This window comes from Cricetulus griseus (assembly GCF_003668045.3).
Source record: "Cricetulus griseus strain 17A/GY chromosome 1 unlocalized genomic scaffold, alternate assembly CriGri-PICRH-1.0 chr1_1, whole genome shotgun sequence".
Taxonomy (NCBI): Eukaryota; Metazoa; Chordata; class Mammalia; order Rodentia; family Cricetidae; genus Cricetulus; species Cricetulus griseus.
This window is the reverse complement of record NW_023276807.1, coordinates 2,584,929-2,604,945: the sequence shown is the minus strand read 5'-3', so window position 1 is coordinate 2,604,945 and position 20,017 is coordinate 2,584,929. Positions and strand designations below refer to the sequence as shown.

Sequence of the window (20,017 nt, the reverse complement as noted above, 5' to 3'; positions counted from 1 at the left end):
CAGACTATTGTTACTTTAAATGTCTCAAATAGGTGTGTTTATGACATTGTTGAAAACTAGATGCACTGATGAAATAATTGGAAAGTAATCTACAAAATGTAAAAAAAAAAAAAAATTTAAAGTTCACAGTTTGAATAACCCAATTTATTTATCAGATAAAAACTTCCAGTGGGCCAATACTGGAGCAGCTGTGTTTGGAACACAGTCAACAAGTAAAGGAGCTGAAGATGACGAGGGCAGTGATGAAGAAGTAGTTCATAATGAGGATATTCATTTTGAACCCATAGTCTCACTACCAGAGGTAAGTGCCAAGGAGTAACCTAAGTGTAAAAATTTGCTCTGAGTTGGTGTTTTTCTTTTTAATACTGCTACCTACATTTTTTTCTCAGAACAGTTAAACAGTAGATTTTCAGACTTTTAAAAAATGATTATTGCCGGGCGTTGGTGGCGCACGCCTTTAATCCCAGCACTTGGGAGGCAGAGACAGGCGGATCTCTGTGAGTTCTGGGCCAGCCTGGTCTCCAGAGCGAGTGCCTGGATAGGCTCCAAAGCTACACAGAGAAACCCTGTCTCGAAAACCCCCCCCCCAAAAAAGATTATTACTTATTTTATGTTTGTGATCCCTTTGTGCCATGTGTGTGCCTATTGTTTGCAGAGATCACATCCTCTGAGTGTGTCATATCCCCTTGGATGGGATGGGAGTTACATACAGATAGAGTTACAGATGGTTGTGAGGTACCATGTGGACGCTGGAAATTAAACCCAGGGCCTCTCCAAGGGGACCCGTGTTATTAACTGATGAGCTATATCTCCAGCCTAGATTTAAAGTAGAAACTGTTTTGAATTTTTTCACTTGTAGTGCTGGGGATGTATGTAATTCAGGGCCTTGCTCATGTTAGCAGGCATGTTACCACTCAAGTGTACACTCAACTTTGCCCTGAAATTTTTATGAAAATGATGCTCGGTAAATTGTTTATACAGTAGTTCGAAATATTTTTGGGGGGCTGGAGAGATGGCTAAGGGGTTAAGAGCACTGACTGCTTTTCCGTAGGTCCTGAGTTCGATTCCCAGCAATCACATGGCAGCTCACAACTGTCTATAACTCTAGTTCCTGACACCCTTACATAGGCATACACATGTCGGCAAAACACCAACATACATAAAAAATAAGTAAATATTTTTTAAACAGAAATATTTTTGGTTTTTCATTTTAGTTTTTTATTTTGTGTCTCTATGTAGAGTGGGGTGAAGGGAGGGGGAAGATAGTGGGTATGCATGGGTATGCACCTACCACAGTGAGAATGAGAGAATAAAAGCAGGTATGTACATGCCATGGTACTACGTGGTGGTCAGGTTAGCTTTCCAGGGCTTGAACTCAGGTTGTCAGGGTTGTGTGGCAAGCATGATTACTAACTGGCCATCTTGCTGAGCCATAAGCATTTTTATTATGCTATTAGGAGATCATGTTTGTCTTCGTAAAATAATCTTAGGGACAAAGTAGAGAAGAATGTTGTTTTAGGAAAGTTATCATGTTCTGTTTTCAATCTCAGTAGTTATTACTAAATTTTAAGAATCAGCACTAAGGGCCTAGGCCCTATCCCAAAGGATATGACAGACTCTGAAGATCTGCCATGGAAGGCCTCACCCTCCTTGGGGAGCAGAAAGGATATGGGATAGGTAGGGTGTTGGTGGAGGGCAGGGGAGGAGGAAAGGGAGAGGGAACTGGGATTGACATGTAAATCAATCTTGTTTCAAATTTAAATAAAGAAAAAAAAAAAAAGAATCAGCACTGCTGTGGCTGGAGAGATCTGCTCAGGGGTAGAGTGGTACTGTTCTTTTTTGGTTCCCAGAATCTTTGCCATGCATCTCATAGCTGCCAGGGGAATTGGCCTCTGTAGGCACCTGCATTCATGTGCACACACGCACATACACACACACACACACACACACACCTTTAAAGAAACTTTAAAAGGGCTGGAGAGATGACTCGGTGGTTAATTCCCAGTTCCTACATGGTAGCTAACAACTGCCTATAACTGTAATTCCAGGAGATCTGGAATTCTGTTCTTGCCTCAGGGACATTGAATGCATGCACTACATAGATACACATGAAGGGAAAACAGCCATACACATAAAATAAAAATAAGTGGTATAAAAACAGAAAGAATCAGCACTTTGGGGTAGGGCCTTGTTGGTGGTGGTTTTTTGGGGGGGTGGGGGGTTATGTTGTTATATAGCACTACCTGGCCTGTAATTCACTGTGTAACCCAGGCTGGCCTCAAACCTGTTGTAATCTTCCTGCTTCTCAGGCTCTGGATTACTTTGCTAGATTGATACACATCCTTGCAAAGAACCACATCCCTTCTGGTCTCATATAGACTAGGCTTGCCTCATGCTTCCACACCCCAAGTGCTGGGATTACTGGTGTATACTGCCATGCTTGACAAGAACCAGCACTTTTGAAACCTCTTCTGAACTTTAAAGCCATTTTATTTTCACAAAGAGAAGCAAAATATTATATAATAGGAAGATACGTATTGATCTTTATTGCTTTACCAAGTCTAGTCTTGGACATTGTTAGTTACCATGATACTGTAAAACCTGTTGGCATTGGTTAATGGTATTTGTTATAAACAGTGTTATATAATAGGTATTCTCATCTGTTGTCATAGGTAGAAGTGAAATCTGGAGAAGAAGATGAAGAAATTTTATTCAAAGAGAGAGCCAAACTTTATAGATGGGATAGAGATGTCAATCAGTGGAAGGAGAGAGGTATTGGAGATATAAAGATTCTTTGGCATACAATGAAGAATTATTATCGGATCCTAATGAGAAGAGACCAGGTTTTTAAAGTTTGTGCAAACCATGTTATTACCAAAGCCATGGAATTAAAACCTTTAAATGTTTCAAATAATGCTTTAGTGTGGACTGCCTCAGATTATGCTGGTGAGTTACTACCTTCAATTGTCTTTTAATTTTATTGACTTTTCTGAAATCTATAACATATACATGCTTTGTAAGTTAATATTAAGCCCCTCCCCCCCCTCTTAACAGATGGAGAAGCAAAAGTAGAACAGCTTGCGGTGAGATTTAAAACAAAAGAAATGACTGAGTGTTTTAAGAGAAAATTTGAAGAATGTCAACAAAATATATTGAAACTCCAAAATGGACAAGTATCCCTCGCAGCAGAGTTATCAAAGGAGACCAATCCTGTGGTATTCTTTGATGTTTGTGTGGATGGTGAACCTCTAGGACGGATAATTATGGAATTATTTTCAAATATCGTTCCTCAAACTGCTGAGAACTTCAGAGCATTATGCACTGGAGAGAAGGGCTTTGGTTTCAAGAACTCTATTTTTCACCGAGTAGTTCCAGATTTTGTTTGCCAAGTAAGTGTCTAGTATATATATATATATATATATATATATATATATATATATATATATATATAAAATCATGGTTAAATCGGCTAAGACTAGACCACACCAACTGGGGAAGGTTTTGCCCTCATTCTCATCTTGGGAATTTTCAACTTTCCCACACCATAGCTGGCTGGCATTGAACTTGATACTCCCTTTAAACATTCAGATTGAAAGGCTCCAAATTTCTTATGAGGGAAAAACCTTTGTCTTTCTCAAAACACGTATTTCTTATTTTTCAAAATTACTTTTAACGAAATAGGGCATTTGTGATTTACTCTGTCATGATGATTTCAATGTATCTTAATGTTTGAGTCAGTATTAACAGATTTTTTTGTGTGTGTGTCCAGGGGGGAGATATCACCAAACATGATGGAACAGGAGGACAGTCCATTTATGGAGATAAATTTGAAGATGAAAACTTTAATGTGAAGCACACTGGCCCTGGCTTGCTCTCCATGGCCAATCGGGGCCGGGATACCAACAATTCACAGTTTTTTATAACACTGAAGAAAGCAGAACATTTGGACTTTAAACATGTAGTATTTGGGTTTGTTAAGGATGGCATGGATACTGTGAGAAAGATCGAATCGTTTGGTTCTCCTAAAGGGTCTGTTAGTCGAAGAATTAGTATCACAGAATGTGGACAGCTATAAAATAATTTCACAGTGAATTTTATCTATATAAACAGTTGAATTGTTACAGACAATATGATAATTATGTTCACCTTTTGAAAACAGACATTTCCAATGTATAAATGTAAAATTGTAGCTTATAGCTGTTGTCACTTTTTAATGTGTGATAATTGATCTTGCATGGTGTGAAATAAAAGTTAAACACTGGTGTATTTCAGGTGTACTTGTGTTTATGTACTCCTGACATATCTGTATTAGAATGGCTAATACTAATTTTGTTGAAAGCAATAGAGCTTCTCACACTATTGAAGGAATATGATATATGCAATCTTATTTTAATTTCTGTTAAGATATTTGGATTTCCTGCATGGTACTTACCATTGAATAAGGGGACCACAACTCAGATAATTTTATTTTAGATTTGAAATATATATATGGTAATCTTAACTATTCGTGTGCTCATTTATGTATAGACTCATTTATGAATGGATAGAGCCACAGAAGATGAGTTAACCAAAGTGCTCTTCTGTAATTTTTATGCTCCTGTATAGTTAAAAATTAACTTTTAAGTAGAATACTATCTTTTCTTAAGATATGTAGTTCCCTTTTGAAGACATTAATTTTTACATTTTAAGTAAGTTGATCATTTCCTTAGATATAGCCCCCCATCCTTTTTCCTTCTTCCTTTTTTCTTCCTTCTTTCCATTCACTATTCTGTTACCTGTCTCTACTACCTCAGAAACTTCAGCTTGGTCCTGATGATAGAATTGAATTTTTCTCTAGTTCTTGTGATAAACTATGAATATTTTTAAAAGATCTATACCATGTTCTTTGGTTAAAGATTTGCTTTATATTAGATTGTTGCAGTACCTTTTTCTGGTGAATTTTGTAGCAGAAATAAAGTGATAATTGATAACAGCCATGACATTTAAAACATTACTTGTGCATCTAAGTTGTCTGTTCCTTCTGTGACTTGATGTAAAATGAGATCTGTTGAAGGCCAGCACTCTGAGCTCACACTGTGTCATCAAAATGACACTGAAAATGTACTTGGATGTGGTTTGTGTCAAATAGGCAAACTGTTAGGAACAGCTTGCTCTGAGGGGCCTACTCGGTATAGAACTAAAAGGAATCTAGTTAGACCATAAAATTCTCTGTTTTCCAATCTTGAGTATTGAGTCCTTTCTATTTTCTTGTGTTCAACTATTAGAAGAGGGCAAGGAAGGTTATGGCTTATGTAATGAATTATGAAATAACATTACTTTAAAAAATTCTTATTTCACAGCCAGGTGGAATAAGTTGGCCTTATTAAACATGGCCATGCATACTTAATAGCTTCTTTGGAAACCTGTGTAACATTAACCCACAGAAAAGTATTGAAACTTCTCAGTAAATGGAAATGTCTTCTTAAAAAATCATCTCTTGTAGCCCAGGATTACCTTGCATTGTAGCCTAGGCTGGACTTGAACTCTTCTTGATCTCACTACCTCCACCAGGATTGTAGGCATGTACCCACTATGCATGGTTGCAAATGCTTTTTAAGAGATAATTTTACTTTTTCAAACTATTAGGGTTATTAAAGACCTTGACAAAAACTTGACAAAATGGTGTGTTAAGCTAATTTTTCCAGGATTGGCATCAATAACAGGTGTTTCCAACCTGTTGAGTTACCAGGTTGTGAGCCATCATTTGGGTTCTAGGAATGGAACTCAAGTCTTCTGGAAGAGCTGTCAGTGTTCTTAATGGCTAAGCTATTGAGCTCCTACAAAGAAGTTTAAAAGAAGCTTGAAGTATTTTATAAGATATTTGATACATTTTAGAATGTGTTTATTTTATTTTAATTTATTTAACTTAAATTGGTGTTTCTTTTCCGACTGGCTAGATTTTGTATTCTCATTAAAATCTGCCAAAAAAAAAAACACCAAAAACCCTCGACTCCACAATAAAACAGTTTAGATGGTATTTTATAGCAAAAGGTATTCTTTAAGCATTTTTTAGTAGTTTACTGTCTCCTTGCTAAAGTATCAGCTTTTGAATTTAAAAGTAATCTAAAGAATTTAGATTCTTAGGGGTTGCTGGTCCACATGAGCACTTATTGGAAGTTCTCAGATATGAGCTTGTAGGATATGGTTGAACTGTACTGTGTGCTGTTGTAGGGCTAGGGAAAGAAAGGTTTTTGTTTTAAAGCAAACGACGTGTTTACCGAGCGTTTTTCTGACTTAATGAGGTAGGTCTCCTCATGTAGCCGAGGCAGTTGTCCAATTTAAGACCACGTAGCCCATCCTCCATCTTCCATGCGTAACTCAAATTTGTGGAAATAGGCAAAGGAATTGAAAAGGTAACTTGCTGCAGTTTATGTGCCTAACATTCATACATGTCCTGATTTTTCTGTGATAGTAACCACCTTTGATGAAGAGAAGTGTGTTTGGGCAAGTTGTATGCACGGTAAATTTTCTACCTGATGTCCCACGTGGCCCCTGGCCCTGGGTGGCACGCTGGCCTCAGATGTGCAGAAGACACTCTTCCCTCCTTCTGCCTGGCTGCGCTCGCGAGGGGAGATGGAATGCTGCTTTTCACTGCTCACTTATTTCGCTGGGGGGTGGAGGGTGAGGGGGAGACTTGGAACCGAAGGACAAACTGAAGGGACAAAGAGGAACTGGGTGCGCCCTCCTCGCACTCGTCTTCCGACCGGCTTCCAGCGTCCCTTGGGGGCGGGGCCGAGCGTCGTGACGTACTGCCCGCCCTGACGCGGCTGTGAGCGCGGTTCCCCAGGCGACCGTGGTCAGCCAGCGACCCACCATGGAGCGTAGGGTGGTGAAGCCACCGGGGCAGGACATGATAGTGGAGCGTCTCAAAAGCCTCTACGGCCTGGCGGGAAGCTGCTCCGTGGAGGTGAGGGGAGTGAAGCCCGCGGCGGGCTCCGGCGCCCGGGCGGCTGTGGGAGGGCTCCGGCCTGCCTGCCTTGGGGAGGCTCGCCCGGGAGCGCCTTCCCTCAGGGAAACCGCCGAGATGCATGGGGCGTGGCTTTGGTCCTGCTGGTGGTGACCCGAGTGCAGCAGGCATAGAAGACGACGTGGTTCTTTCGGGCAAGCTTCTTACTCCGAAGTAATTGCAAACTTAGAAGTTGTGGCAGTATGCATTCTTGTAGCCCTCCCTTGAACGTGCCATTCACCAGGGGAGTCTTGGCTTATTTGCTGCGGGATCCCCACCGATGCAATTTGTTAATATCAATCTGTGGGATGAATGCTGGAAGAACCGAAGCGGGGGAAACCAATTGCAGCTATGCAGTTTCCACGAGGCTCATTTATTATTATTATTTATTATTATCATCATCATCATCATCATTACACCTCCTTTGATAAGAGGCGTTTACAGTTCAGCTGAGAAGCCTGCTTCACAGCCTAGCAAATCCAAAGCTCAACATATGAGGTACTGGAACATCATGTACTCTGTTCTCCAGAAGTTGAGGAAGGTAGCAGGCATTCCTTAGTTCCTTCCCACATTTGCTAACTTTTCAAAATCCCTTCTAGAGAAATGTCAGTATATCTCAGAGTTCCCATGCCCGTGTCACAAATCCATTCTATCCTCACATAACCTTAATTCAGATTGTAACACGTACTCCTCTGGTTTGGTTTTCCTGTGAAGCAGGTTCTCAGAATTTTAAAACTTCATTGATACTTTCCAGGATATTTAGTATTGCCACAATAATACAGGACAATGTGTAGCTCATACTTAGATTTCACTAATTACCGCAACTAAGACCTTTTGTAGAAAGTTTTTCCTAATGCAGATGCCACTTAGGTCTGAACATTGCATTTGGTTGGCTCTGTTGCCTTTACAACAGATGCCCACACTTAGTTTCTTACAACATGAATGCTTTCACAAGGTTGAAGAATGTTGTGTATAGAATATCTGTCAGTTTGAGTTTGATTTGATTCTGGTTTGATTTGATTCTGGCTTTGTAGTTTTGGCAGGAATATGATACGGAAGGTTCGTGGGCTGCTGTGATGAATCAACAAGTACATGATGTTTGCTTGTCTAATTAGTGATGCTAATGTTGCTTAGGGTGCGGCCCTAGGTTTTTCCATGCTAACCTTTGTAATTAACATGTAATCTATGGAAAAATATTGTAAGGGAATATTTCTTAGTGTTTAAGTGTGTCTTTTTTACCCCCCTAGCAAGAGTTTTCAAATTTTGATCAGACTAAATATAAAAGAAGAATTCTAACCTCCCCAGGTAAGTCAATAGAATATTTTGTATATTTGAGTATTTTAACAAATTTAATTTGAAAGAAATTTTTGTAATGGTTTAGATGTACGGTTAGTGTTACTTATTTTTTATTTAAAATTTTTTGGTAGATACACAATAATAATTGTGAATTTAGGGATGAATGTGTGAGATGCCCTTAAAAATTAAATTTAACCAGAGTTTTTGGTGTGTGTTATGTGTGTGTTTAATTTATAGTGTGTATACCTTCCCTTTCTTTTTACTCCTGTGCTACTAGGAGTCAAAACCAGACCCTTGATCAAGACTGAGCAAGTGCTTGATCACTAAGCCATGTCCCCAGCTAATATGTTTGTTTTTTAAGATGTTAAAAATTGAGCAGACTGTATTGGGTGAAGAACACTAATTGGTATTTTTAAGCAGGAAGAGTTACTAGGATAGAAAGTAAAGGAAAAATTTATCAAGTGAATGTACTTGGAAAACATAATTATCCTGGGGGTTGTAATGTTTTTTGATAAGCTGAAACTTTTTGTTTTTTTCAAGATGGGGTTTCTCTGTGTAGCTTTGTAGACCAGGCTGGCCTCGAACTCACAGCCATCCGCCTGCCTCAGCCTCCCAAGTGCTGGGATTAAAGACATGTGCCACCATGCCCAGCTACCAGAAAATGTTTTAAATAAAATTATAGGACATTTCCCCAAACTAAAGGAAGAGATGCTTATCAACATATAAGAAGCATCCAGACCACCAAATAGACAGAACCAGAAAAGAAACTCCCCATGACATATGATAATCAAAACATTGAATGTCCAGAACAAAGGATATTAAAATCTGCAAGGCAAAAAGACCAAGTCACATATAAAGGCAGGCTCATTAGAATAACACCTCAGTGGAGACTCTGAAAGTCAGAAGGGCTTTCAAGAGATCACAGATGCCAGCCCACACTGCTATACCCAGCAAAACTATCAGTGACAATTAATGGAGAAAGAAAAGCATTATACAATAAAACCAAATTTAAGTCATTTCTGTTTACCGGTCCACTTGAAGGCAATCTTCATTCTGAAGAGGTTAATTATTTTAGGGCAGACCCCATGTCCAGGAGTAATTGGCAAACACAAGATAAACTCAGTGGTATTTTTGTGGACTTTTTGTTTCATTTTGCTTTGGACACTTTTTGCCTTATTCATCTTTTGGTTTTTGTTTTTTATTTATTTATTTTGTGTGTGTGTGTGTGTGTGTGTGTGTGTGTGTGTGTGTGTGTGTGTGTTGTGGGTTTTTTTTTTTTTTTTTTTTTGAAAAAGAAAAACCAAAGTTCAGTGGGTAGGAAGATGGGAGGATCTGGGGTAGGGGAAATAATCAAAATATCTTGTATAAAAAAGTGTTTCAACTAATGAAATGAATGATGGGCTACAGAGATGGTTTGTTGGTAAAGAGTGCACACTGAATGCTGGAGAGATGGTTCCGTGCACTGGCTGCTTTCTCTCTCACAGGACACAGGTGTGGTTCCTTGCATGCACATCGCAGCTTCTAACCTTTTATGACTTCAGGTCTAGGCGATCTGATACCCTCTTCTGGCCTCTGCTAGGCACTATGGTGCACAGACATACTGTGCACAGACATACTGGCAGAGCACTCATCCTCATAAAATTTAAAAAGGAAAAAGAAAAGGGATGCACACTGCTTTCCAAAAAACCGAAGTTTTTCTGGTCTCCAGAGCGAGTGCCAGGATAGGCTCCAAAGCTACACAGAGAAACCCTGTCTCGAAAACAAACAAACAAACAATAAAAAAACCTAAGTTTTGTTCCCAGAACCATGTCAGCTCTAGGGGATAGGGGATCTTCCACCCTGTGCTGGCCTCTGTGGGACCTGCACACATGTGGCACACACACAGGGTGAAAACTAAAAAATCTATAGAAATGAATAACCGTAAGTTGTATCTTTCTGTTCAGCTGCGGGGCTGTTTATGAGTAGCACTGAGAGTGGAAATTGGTATGACCTACTTGCCTCTAAGCTTCTGCACCCAAGCTTCTGTTTAACTCTTTTTTTTTAAAGATTTTATTTATTTATTATGTATACAACATTCTGCTTCCATATATACCTGCACACCAGAAGAGGGCACCAGGTCTCATAACTGATGGTTGTGAGCCACCGTGTGGTTGCTGGGAATTGAACTCAGGACCTCTGGAAGAGCAGTGCTCTTAACCTCTGAGCCATCTCTCCAGCCCCCCTGTTTAACTCTTTATATTAGAACATTACATGTTTAGAGTTTTTTTTTTTTTTTAAGTTCACCCATCTCTACCTGCATGCTATCATGTCTCCTCATGATGATAATAGACTAAACCTCTGAAACTGTAAGCCACCCCAATTAAATGTTTTCCTTTATAAGAATTGCCATGGTCGTGGTGTCTCTTCACAGGAATAGAAACTTAAGACAGTAATCTATTTTGTTTTTATCTGGAATATTTTCCATTTCACTGGACTTGGATTTGGGCTTGCAGGTGTTAAAGACAAATGCTTGAAGTCCATATTAGGAGGAATGAAGGTAGTATTCTGATTCCAGGTAACGCACCTGGTTCACATCAGCCCTCTGCTCTTTAGGTTCCCAACATGTGTAATAGACTCAGAGGCATCTATTCTTACTTTACAGAGTCATCACCGGGTCAAATAAAAATGGAAAAGCACTGTGTAATCAGGAAGGCACAATGTCAATGTGAAATTCAGTATGTATTCTCTAAACTCATTAGAGAGACAGATAAATCAATGATTTTGGTTAGGATGCCAGAATGAGATTATTAGTATCTGATGTCAATGTGTAACTTTCTCTATTGACAGAAGATTTGGATACCTACTGCTCTGGAGATAGAGGTGTTTCTTCATTAAGATGTTACTCTGATGAAAGGAAGCATCCCACAACACCTTTTTGCAGTTCCTTCAAACACTTAAATGTGAACTGGTAAGACATTCAGAATAGATACTGTTACCGCCCTGTTAGCAACTTAAGAAACAGACAGTAGAAAAGAGGTAGGTAGGTAGGGGGTGTGTGTGTGGGGGGTGTGTGGGTGTGGGTGTTTTTGAGAGGAAGTAAAAGCAATCTTGATCCTGATGAGTGCTTAGATCCTAATTTGCTATTTTATGTGTGTGTGAGCTTTCAGAATTTTTAACTTAGTTTGTACATTTTACATGCATATCTTTTTGTATTTAAGAATTATTTTTTACGAACTGGAGAGGTGGCTCAGAGGTTAAGAGCACAGGCCGCTTTTCCAGAGATCCTGAGTTCAAGTCTCAGCAACCACATGGTGGCTCATAACCATCTATAGTGAGATCTGGTGCCCTCTTCTGGCCTGCAAGCATACATGCAGGAAGAACACTGTAGACATGATATATAAAACCTTTTTAAAAATAATTTTTACGTTTTTCTCATTTGTTGTGATATCACTCCCTGAAAAGCAGTTCATTTTTTGTCAGCTGTTGTAGTGAACTTCCTGATTTCTGACATATATATATATATATATATATTGTTAAAGCCTAGATGATGAACTGGATTCTTTTCATAATTTAAAGAAATGGGAAACAGAAAAAGAATTAACTGAAGATGATCATAGAGATAGCGCCTCCAAAATAACAAAGCAGTCCTTCAGAGAAATAGAAAAAGGTAAGAGAAATACTCATAAATAGGAATTTGTCATGTAGAGTAAATCATGCTTAACTCAGAGTAGTAACAGCTCCTCAGGAATCTGTGTATTCTCTGAGCTGTGAAGTTTTATAAACTGTCAGATGCTTGGTGTGCTTACTATCAAAGGAGAAGAGAAGTAAACATACCATTTTCTGGTTGTGTTCTTCCATTCTCAAAGCCTATCTAAATAAGTTCATGATTAACTGAACTTTTACAATATCTTTAGTTGCTTTTCGTGTTTCCTCGTGAAAAGGGCTTCCGAGGATTTGACTAGCTCTGTGCTTTGAGAAAGTACTATAGATCGATACGGCCAGCTTTCCTGCTGCTCAGTAGTGGTCTTTCTCTTGTCTAACTGAATGTATCCCATAAGTTTGCTCAGGATTTCGAAGACAATGGACACTAAAGGTGGTGTCTGTTCCCCTTTGGCTTCAGGGTTTGGAGCATTACTGTTGCTCCACTGAAGCATCGGGCACGAGCTGTCTACATTATTTTTGCCTGCTTTGCCCTCCTTCATGCCCTTTGTTATACTGGTCTCAGCATTTGAAGATAATGTAGCTTGATTCAGCCTGGACTTGTGTTTTCCAATAGTCACCAGTTTTTATACTGAAAATGTGAGAGAAATTTATCTTTAAAAGTTGAATGTACTTGAAAGTTGACAAAAAAAAAAAAAAAAAATGAGTGCTCAGGCTAGAGACTGGTTAGTTTGATACCTAGATGGGTATTTCATTCTTTTGCTTATCCCAATAATGAAACTTTTGTTTTGTTTTTTGATTCGTTTTTACCGTATCATTCTTTCCAGACTTCTAAACAATACTGTAGTTTTATTTAAAGCAACTGTCTCAGAAGATTTCTCTGTCTGAGAAAATTTAAAACTTTTGCAGATGCCCTGCCGACTAACATAGCCTCATCAAGACTCCATACTGAACACCACAGTGATTCCGTTGACTCTCCTCTGAAACATGTCATTTATCCAAAATCCAAAGTGTCAAATAAGCAGAGTTTACTTCCACATCAAATAAATCAAATATATGATGAATTATTTCACATCCATCTGAAACTGCAGGTAAAAACCAGATGCTGAATTGGGAATTCAGAAATGTTTATGTTGTAAGACTATTTGCAAAACTTCAATATAAGGAATTTGATTTGAATTATACATACAGGTTCAGGCAAGTCAGAAGGGGCAGGTTTAATTCATAGGATTATTGAATGGGAAATATAGTGACTGAGGGAAAATTCAAAGCAGTGGTAGTTTACTGGGAGATGTGTCTTTAGATTTTAGATTGTCTTATGTTTGCTTTCAGCCTGGCCCATCCTTAAGGTAGAAAACAAAAAGTGCTGATATAAAGTGTCATTTGAAGACATTATATAATGGAGACATTATAAATTTGTTATAATGACTTATGTGTAAGAAGTCTCTTGTCAAAATTCAGTTCTAAACATAAGCATTTATGTTATCTATGGGGTTTATATCTAAAGGGTATATGTGTGTGGTTGGCTGCTTTCTTTTTACTCTTTTGGGGGCCTACCACCTAGCTCCCAAATAAATGCACACACAGAGTGACCTATTCTTATTAATAAATGCCCGGCCTTAGCTTGGCTTGTTTCTTGTCAGCTTTTCTTCTTAACTTAAATTATCCCATCTACCTTTTGCCTCTGGGCTTTACTTTGTGGTTGGCTGTGTCGCTGGGTGGCTGGTCCCTGACATTCTCCTCTTCTTGTTCTCTTGCTTTTCCTTTTCCTTTTTTTTTTTCTCCCAGATTTCTCCCTGTCAGCCTCATCTATTCTTTCTCCTACCTTGCTGTCGGCCGTTCAGCAATTAGACCACCAGGTGTTTTAGACAGGCAAAGAATCACAGCTTCACAAAGTTAAACAAACACAGCATAAATAAAAGCAACACATCTTTACATCATTAAACAAATGTTCCATTAAGCAAATGTAGCACACCTTGAAATAATATTCCTTGACATTTTGTTTATCAGCCTGCTTTCTTAACAACCCAGGATCAACTGTCCAGTGTGGCATTGCCCTTAGAGGGCTGGGTCCTCCTACATCAATTAATCAGGAAAATGCCCCCACAGACTTGCCTAAAAGTCAGTCTGATGGAGAATTTTTTCTGAATTGAGTTTCTCTCTTCCCAGAGGACTCTTAGTTTATATCAAATTGACAAAAAAACTAACCAGCATAGTGACTATTGGGTCTGAGCTAGAAAACTGCACTTTAAATTCATAACTCATTAAGTTTTAAATGTGTTACTATCTTTAATATATTCATGGAGTTGCATATCATCCCAACAAATTTTAGAATATTTCATCATCCCTCAGAGGCAGCCACTATCTACTTCCTGTCTCTTTAGATTTGTCCATTCTGGATATTTTACACTTGCAATCCTATACTATGTAGTAATTTGTACCTGGATTCTTTCACTTAGTGCATTTTTCAGGCTTTTTCTTGTCGAATCTTTATTGCTAAACACTACTCTGTTATATACCTTCTTTATTCATTAATTGCTAGACATTTGGGTTGTGTCCTAGTTTCATTTCTGTAGCTGTGATAAAATACTCTGGCAAAAATCAGCACAGGGGAGGGAATGGTTTATTGGCTTGCAATCCCAGGTTGCTTTCCATGACAGCAGGGAAGTCAAGGCAGCAGGAACTAAAAAGCAACTAGTCATATCATATCCACAGTCAGGAGCAGATAAACCTTGTTATTTGTGTAGATGTTTTCGCTTCCTCTTATGCAGCTCAGGGCCCCTTCCAAGGGAATGGTACTGCTCACAGTGGCCTGGGCAAGGTAGTTCTCCATAGTGTGCTCACAGGCCAACCTGATCATGGTAATTCCATATTAAGACACTCTTCCCAGGTAATTCGAGGCTGTGTCAAATCAACAGTTAAAACCATCTAGTTATAGGTTGTTTACATTTCAGGCTATTGTGATGATGTTGCTGTGAGCATTTGTGTTTTAAGTTTTATATGACCATACGCTTTTAATTCTGTTGGAATGTTGGTCACTATGTTTAACAATTTTTGAGGAACTACCAGACTGTGTTCCAGAGTGGCCACGCTATTTTACACTGGCAAAAACCATTTGATCAAAACAGTGTCAGTGGGTTAAAGCACAATTTGCAGCATTTGTGAACTAATTAAGGAAAACCATTTAAACTGTGTGTTTTGGTAGTGTGAAACTGCATCACAACAGAAATTTGCCGAAGAACTTCAACAACGAGAATGGTTTTTAGCAGAACGGGAACAGCTGCTCTTCAGACACGAGACTGCCTTGAGCAAAATTAAAGGTGTTGAAGAAGAGGTTCTGACAAGATTTCAGATTTTAAAAGAGGTAATTACAAAACTTTTGATTGCAGAGCAATTCCTTTTCCTCAGCTTCATTAATTACGACATTTCACCTCCTTCCTCCTCTTTGCACCCATTCGCAATACCTCATTTTCTTTATTTTTTCATTGAAAATATTTTTCACACAGTGTATTCTGGTCATAGCTTTCCCTCCCTCATCTCCTCCCAGATCCTCCCTTCCTCCCCACCCATCCAACTCCCTCTCTCTCTCTCTCTCTCTCTCTCTCTCTCTCTCTCTCTTTCATTCTCTCTGTCTAGGAAACAAATAGACAAATAAAACAGAAGATAAAAAGAAAGACAGACACAGGAAGAGACACACAAACACACATAACCTATAAAAATACAAACCCAGAAACCATACTGTATAAGCAAAAGACTAGTAAGGTAAAAACATGCCCAAACAAAGTATTATGAGACCAAAAAAAAAATTCTCCAGAAGTGCCAATGAATTCATTTTGTGTTGGCCATCTATTGTTGATTGTGGAGTCTGCCCTTAAGTGTGGTTTGAATATCCAGTGAAACTCCATAGGAGAAAGCCAATTTTTCCCGTTGGGGCTGGTTGACAATTGAAGATAACTTCTGGTTTAAGGATTGGGGCTCAGATCTCTTTACCCTCTCCGTGTTAGGATCCCATGTGGTTTGGACCTGTGCAGGCCCTAGACATGCTACCACACTCTGTAAGTACATATGTGTGTCAGCCTTGTGTCTGGAAGGCACCATTTCTTTGGTGTCTTCCATCCCCACTGGCTCTTACAATCTTTCTGCCTCCTCTTCCACGTAGGGCCCTGAGCCCCTAGGGGAGAGATTTGATAAAGACATCCTTTTTAGGACTGATTGTTACAAGGTCTCTCACTCTCTGCACATGTCCATTTGTGGCTCTCATTAGTTCCTGCCTCCAGCAGGAGCAAGCTTCTCTAATGATGGTTGAGCAAGACACTGATGTATAAGTATAGCAGAATGTCATTTAGGAGTTATTTTATTGCTATATTCCTTTAGCAGAACATAGTATTTGATTTTCTTCTAAGTCCATGGCCTATCCCAGGGTCTTGGCCACCTTAGCAGTTCCATTTTTTTTTTTTTTTTTTTTTTTTTTTTTTTTTTGTTATTTTCAAGACAGGGTTTCTCTATGTAGCTTATCCTGGCACTCGCTCTGGAGACCAGGCTGGCCTCGAACTCACAGAGATACACCTGCCTCTGCCTCCCGAGTGCTGGGATTAAAGGCATGTGCCACCAATACCCGGCTTATCTTTTTTTTTAATAGTTAAAAATTTTCATTTATTTATATCCCGATCGGAGTTTCCCCTCTCTCCTTTCCTCCTGTTTCCTCCCCCCACCTCCCTTCTAACACCTCCCATCCACTCCTCCTCCATCTCCTTTCAGAAAGGGGCAGCCTCCCATCAACAAAGCATGGCACATCAAGTTGAGGCAGGAGCAAGCTGCCTGGGTTCCCAAAAGCCAGCTTAAGTGCCAGGGATAGGTCCTGATCTCACTGCTAGGAGCCTTATAAACAAACAAAGCTACACAACTGTCACACACATACAGAGGTCCTAGGTTGGTCCCATGCAGGCTCCCTAGCTGTTGGTCTAGACTCTGTCAGCTCCTATGAGCTCAAGTCAGCTGTCTCTGTGGGTTCCCCCATCATGACCTTGACCCCCACCGGCTAGTACAATTCCTCTTCCCTCTCTTCAACAGGACTTTTGGAGCTTGGCCCAGTGCTTGGCCATGGATGTCAGCATCTGCTTCCATCAGTTACTGGATAAAGACTCTCTCATGACAATTAGAGGAGTCACTAATCTGATTACAGAAGATAGCTAGTTCAGGCACCCTCTCCACTATTGCTAGGAGTCTTAGCTGGTGTCATCCTTATGGATTCCTGGGAGTTTCCCTGGCACCAGGTTTCTCCCTAACTCCAAAATGGCTCCCCTATCAAGACATCATTTTTATTACTCTCCCCCTCTGTCCAACCCCTAACCTACCCAACCTGATCCCTCATGTTCCCATCCCCTGCCCCACTCCTGCCCCTACCCCCAGTTTACCCAGGAGATCTCTTCTATTTCCTCTTCCCAGGGAAATCCATGCATCCCTCTTTGGGCCCTAACCAATCTGGGGTTGTGGATTATAGCCAGGTTACCATTTACTTTACACCTAATATCTACTTGTGAGTGAGTACATGCTGTGTTTGACCTTTTGGGTCTGGCTTACCTCCCTCAGGATGATTTTTTTTTTCCTAGTTGCATCCATTTGCCTGCAAATTCCATGATATCATTTTTCTTTTTTTACAGCTGAGTAATGCTCCATTTGGGTTAATGTACCACATTTTCTTTATCCACTCTTTGGTTGAGGGGCATCTAAATTGTTTCCAGGTTTTGGCTATTATGAATAACACTGCTGTGAACATAGTCAAGCAAGTGTCCTTGTGGTATGATTGAGCATCCTTTGGGTATATTCCCAAGATTGGTATAGCCGGGTCTTGAGGTAGACCGATTCCCAGTTTTCTGAGAAACTGCCATATTGATTTCCAAAGTGGTTATACAAGTTTGCATTCCCACCAGCAGAGAGTGTTCCCCTTATTCCATGTCCTCTCCAACATAGGCTGTCATTAGTGTTTTTGATCTCGGCCATCCTAACAGGTGTAAGATGGTATCTCAGGTTCATTTTAATTTGCATTTCCCTAATGGCTAAGGATGTTGATATACAATTCTTTAAGTATGTCTCCATGCTGTTTTTTATTATGGTAGCTCTGTAGTATGATAGCTCTGAAGTCAGAGGTGATGATACCTTTAGCAGTTTTCTTATTATTTAGGATTGTTTTAGCTATGCTGAGTATTTGTGTTTCCATATGAAGATGAAGAGTTTTTTGTTTTTGTTTTTTTAATTTCTGTGAAGAATTATGTTGGAATTTTTATGAGAATTGCAGGTTGTATCTAATCTGTAGATTGTTTTTGGTAGGATGGCCATTTTTATAATATTGAACCTACAGATCCATGAGCGTTGGAGATCTTTCCATCCTCTGATATCTTCAGTTTCTTTCTTCAATGTCTTAAAATATTTATTATACAAGCCTTTTACTTTCTTGGTTAGAGTTACTCGTGTGTGTGTGTGTGTGTGTGTGTGTGTGTGTGTGTGTGTGTGTGTGTGTATGTGTGTGTGTGTATGTGTGTGTGTGTATGTGTGTGTGTGTATTTAGATAGCTTGATAGACATAGATATATAGACACATGCATGCAACACGAAAAATAAAAGACCCAGAGACTGATATTGGGATTCAAACTTCAAGCTGAAGGTCAGAAAAGCAAAGCAGCAGGCCACTAGCTCTTACCACTACCTCAGGCTGCCCGTTCTTGCTCTCAGCATGGCTGGAGAATGAATGCTCCTATCTTCATTGTGGCTAGAGAATGAATGCCTATCCTCAATGTGAATGCCTGATATTGACTCCTTGCTCCTGTCTTATATAACTCTCTAGTTCTGGGATTAAAGGTGTGAGCTCTGTTACTCTTTTAGACTGATTCAATCTCATGTATCCTTGGGTGGCCTTGAATTTAGAGAAATCCGTCTACCTCTTAATCCTGAGTCCTAAGATTAAAGGTGTGTACCATCACCTCCTAGCTTCTGACTGCTGGGATTAAAGATGTGTGCTTGGCTTTTATGGCTTGTGGCAGACTGCTTTCTGATTCCTCAGGCAAGCTTTAATAAATCATAAATAATGTATCAGTACACACACACACACACACACACTATATATATATATATATATATATAATATATATATATATATACACTATATACACACACACACATACACACACACACACACACACACACACAGAATACCTTTCACCTATGCTTAAATACATTGATTAGAATTTTCATAATGGAAGAATTTCTGCTTTTTAGTTAATTTATGTTCAATAGCATTTGATATTTGTTTTGTTTTGTTTTTCAAGACAGGGTTGCTCTGTAGCTTTGGAGGCTGTGTCCTAGAATTTGCTCAGTAGACCAGGCTGGCCTGCAACTCACATAGATCTGCCTCCCAAGTGCTGAGATTAAGATGTGTGTCACTACTGCCTGGCTTGATTTATTTTTTAATGCTTTTGGTACTTAACTCAGGGCCTTGGACATGTTGGGCCCTAAGCTGCTATTTAGAGCAGACTTCCCCCTCTTTTAGCAACACAACACAGAAGTTGGACACTTAACAGAAGTTCTTAAGGAAAAGAATAAAGAGAGCAAGAGAATGAGGTCCTCATTTGATGCCCTGAGAGAGCTGAATGATAACTTAAGAAAACAGGTGAGACCTACTTTGTATATATTAGATGCTGCTAAGACTTAAGACTTATATTTCAGAAATTTCAGTCAGTCTTAAAACATTTCAGCTAGAATTTCATTGAATTTGTTAGCTTTACTATAAGATTCTTGTAAATATAGATAAAATATTTAAATTCTTGCTTCTTTTTCATCTGTTTTGATAAACAGCCGATATATTTGGCAATTTAAAAAATTAAAAATAAAATCTAGTTTTACTAGATTCACAGCAAGCACAGGGACTGGAGAGATGACTCAGTGGTTATGAGCCCTGATTGCCCTTCCAGAGGTCTGGGTTTAGCTCCTAGCACCCCAAGTGGATGTTCACAATTGTCTGTAACTCTAGTTTTAGGGGATCTGCTGCCCTCTTTGGCCCCCACAGACATTGCATGCTTGTGTTGCACAGACAAGCATATAGGCA

The 20,017-nt window shown here is 39.4% G+C and overlaps 2 protein-coding genes across 7 annotated transcripts in view; both read left to right on the top strand.

The window, feature by feature from the left end:
- The window catches only part of Ranbp2 (RAN binding protein 2), a 56,773-nt gene extending 51,797 nt beyond the window's left edge, over positions 1-4,976 (top strand). The window contains exons 26-29 of the mRNA XM_027388341.2: positions 156-301; positions 2,673-2,946; positions 3,055-3,389; positions 3,770-4,976. Of these exons, the coding sequence (XP_027244142.1) occupies positions 156-301; positions 2,673-2,946; positions 3,055-3,389; positions 3,770-4,075 (1,061 nt within the window). The 3' untranslated portion in view covers positions 4,076-4,976. The remainder of the gene's footprint in view (positions 1-155; positions 302-2,672; positions 2,947-3,054; positions 3,390-3,769) is intronic.
- A 1,812-nt stretch (positions 4,977-6,788) lies between these two features.
- Ccdc138 (coiled-coil domain containing 138) overlaps positions 6,789-20,017 on the top strand; it is a 42,371-nt gene continuing 29,142 nt past the window's right edge. The window contains exons 1-8 of one of the 6 annotated variants that reach the window (XM_027388343.2): positions 6,789-6,946; positions 8,233-8,290; positions 11,111-11,228; positions 11,800-11,927; positions 12,830-13,011; positions 15,126-15,284; positions 15,925-15,975; positions 19,463-19,582. In XM_027388343.2, the coding sequence (XP_027244144.1) occupies positions 6,854-6,946; positions 8,233-8,290; positions 11,111-11,228; positions 11,800-11,927; positions 12,830-13,011; positions 15,126-15,284; positions 15,925-15,975; positions 19,463-19,582 (909 nt within the window). In that variant the 5' untranslated portion in view covers positions 6,789-6,853. Of the gene's footprint in view, positions 6,947-8,232; positions 8,291-11,107; positions 11,229-11,799; positions 11,928-12,829; positions 13,012-15,125; positions 15,285-15,924; positions 15,976-19,462; positions 19,583-20,017 lie in introns of those variants that run through there. The other 5 variants (XM_027388345.2, XM_027388342.2, XM_027388344.2 and 2 more) reach the window with 5 other exon arrangements.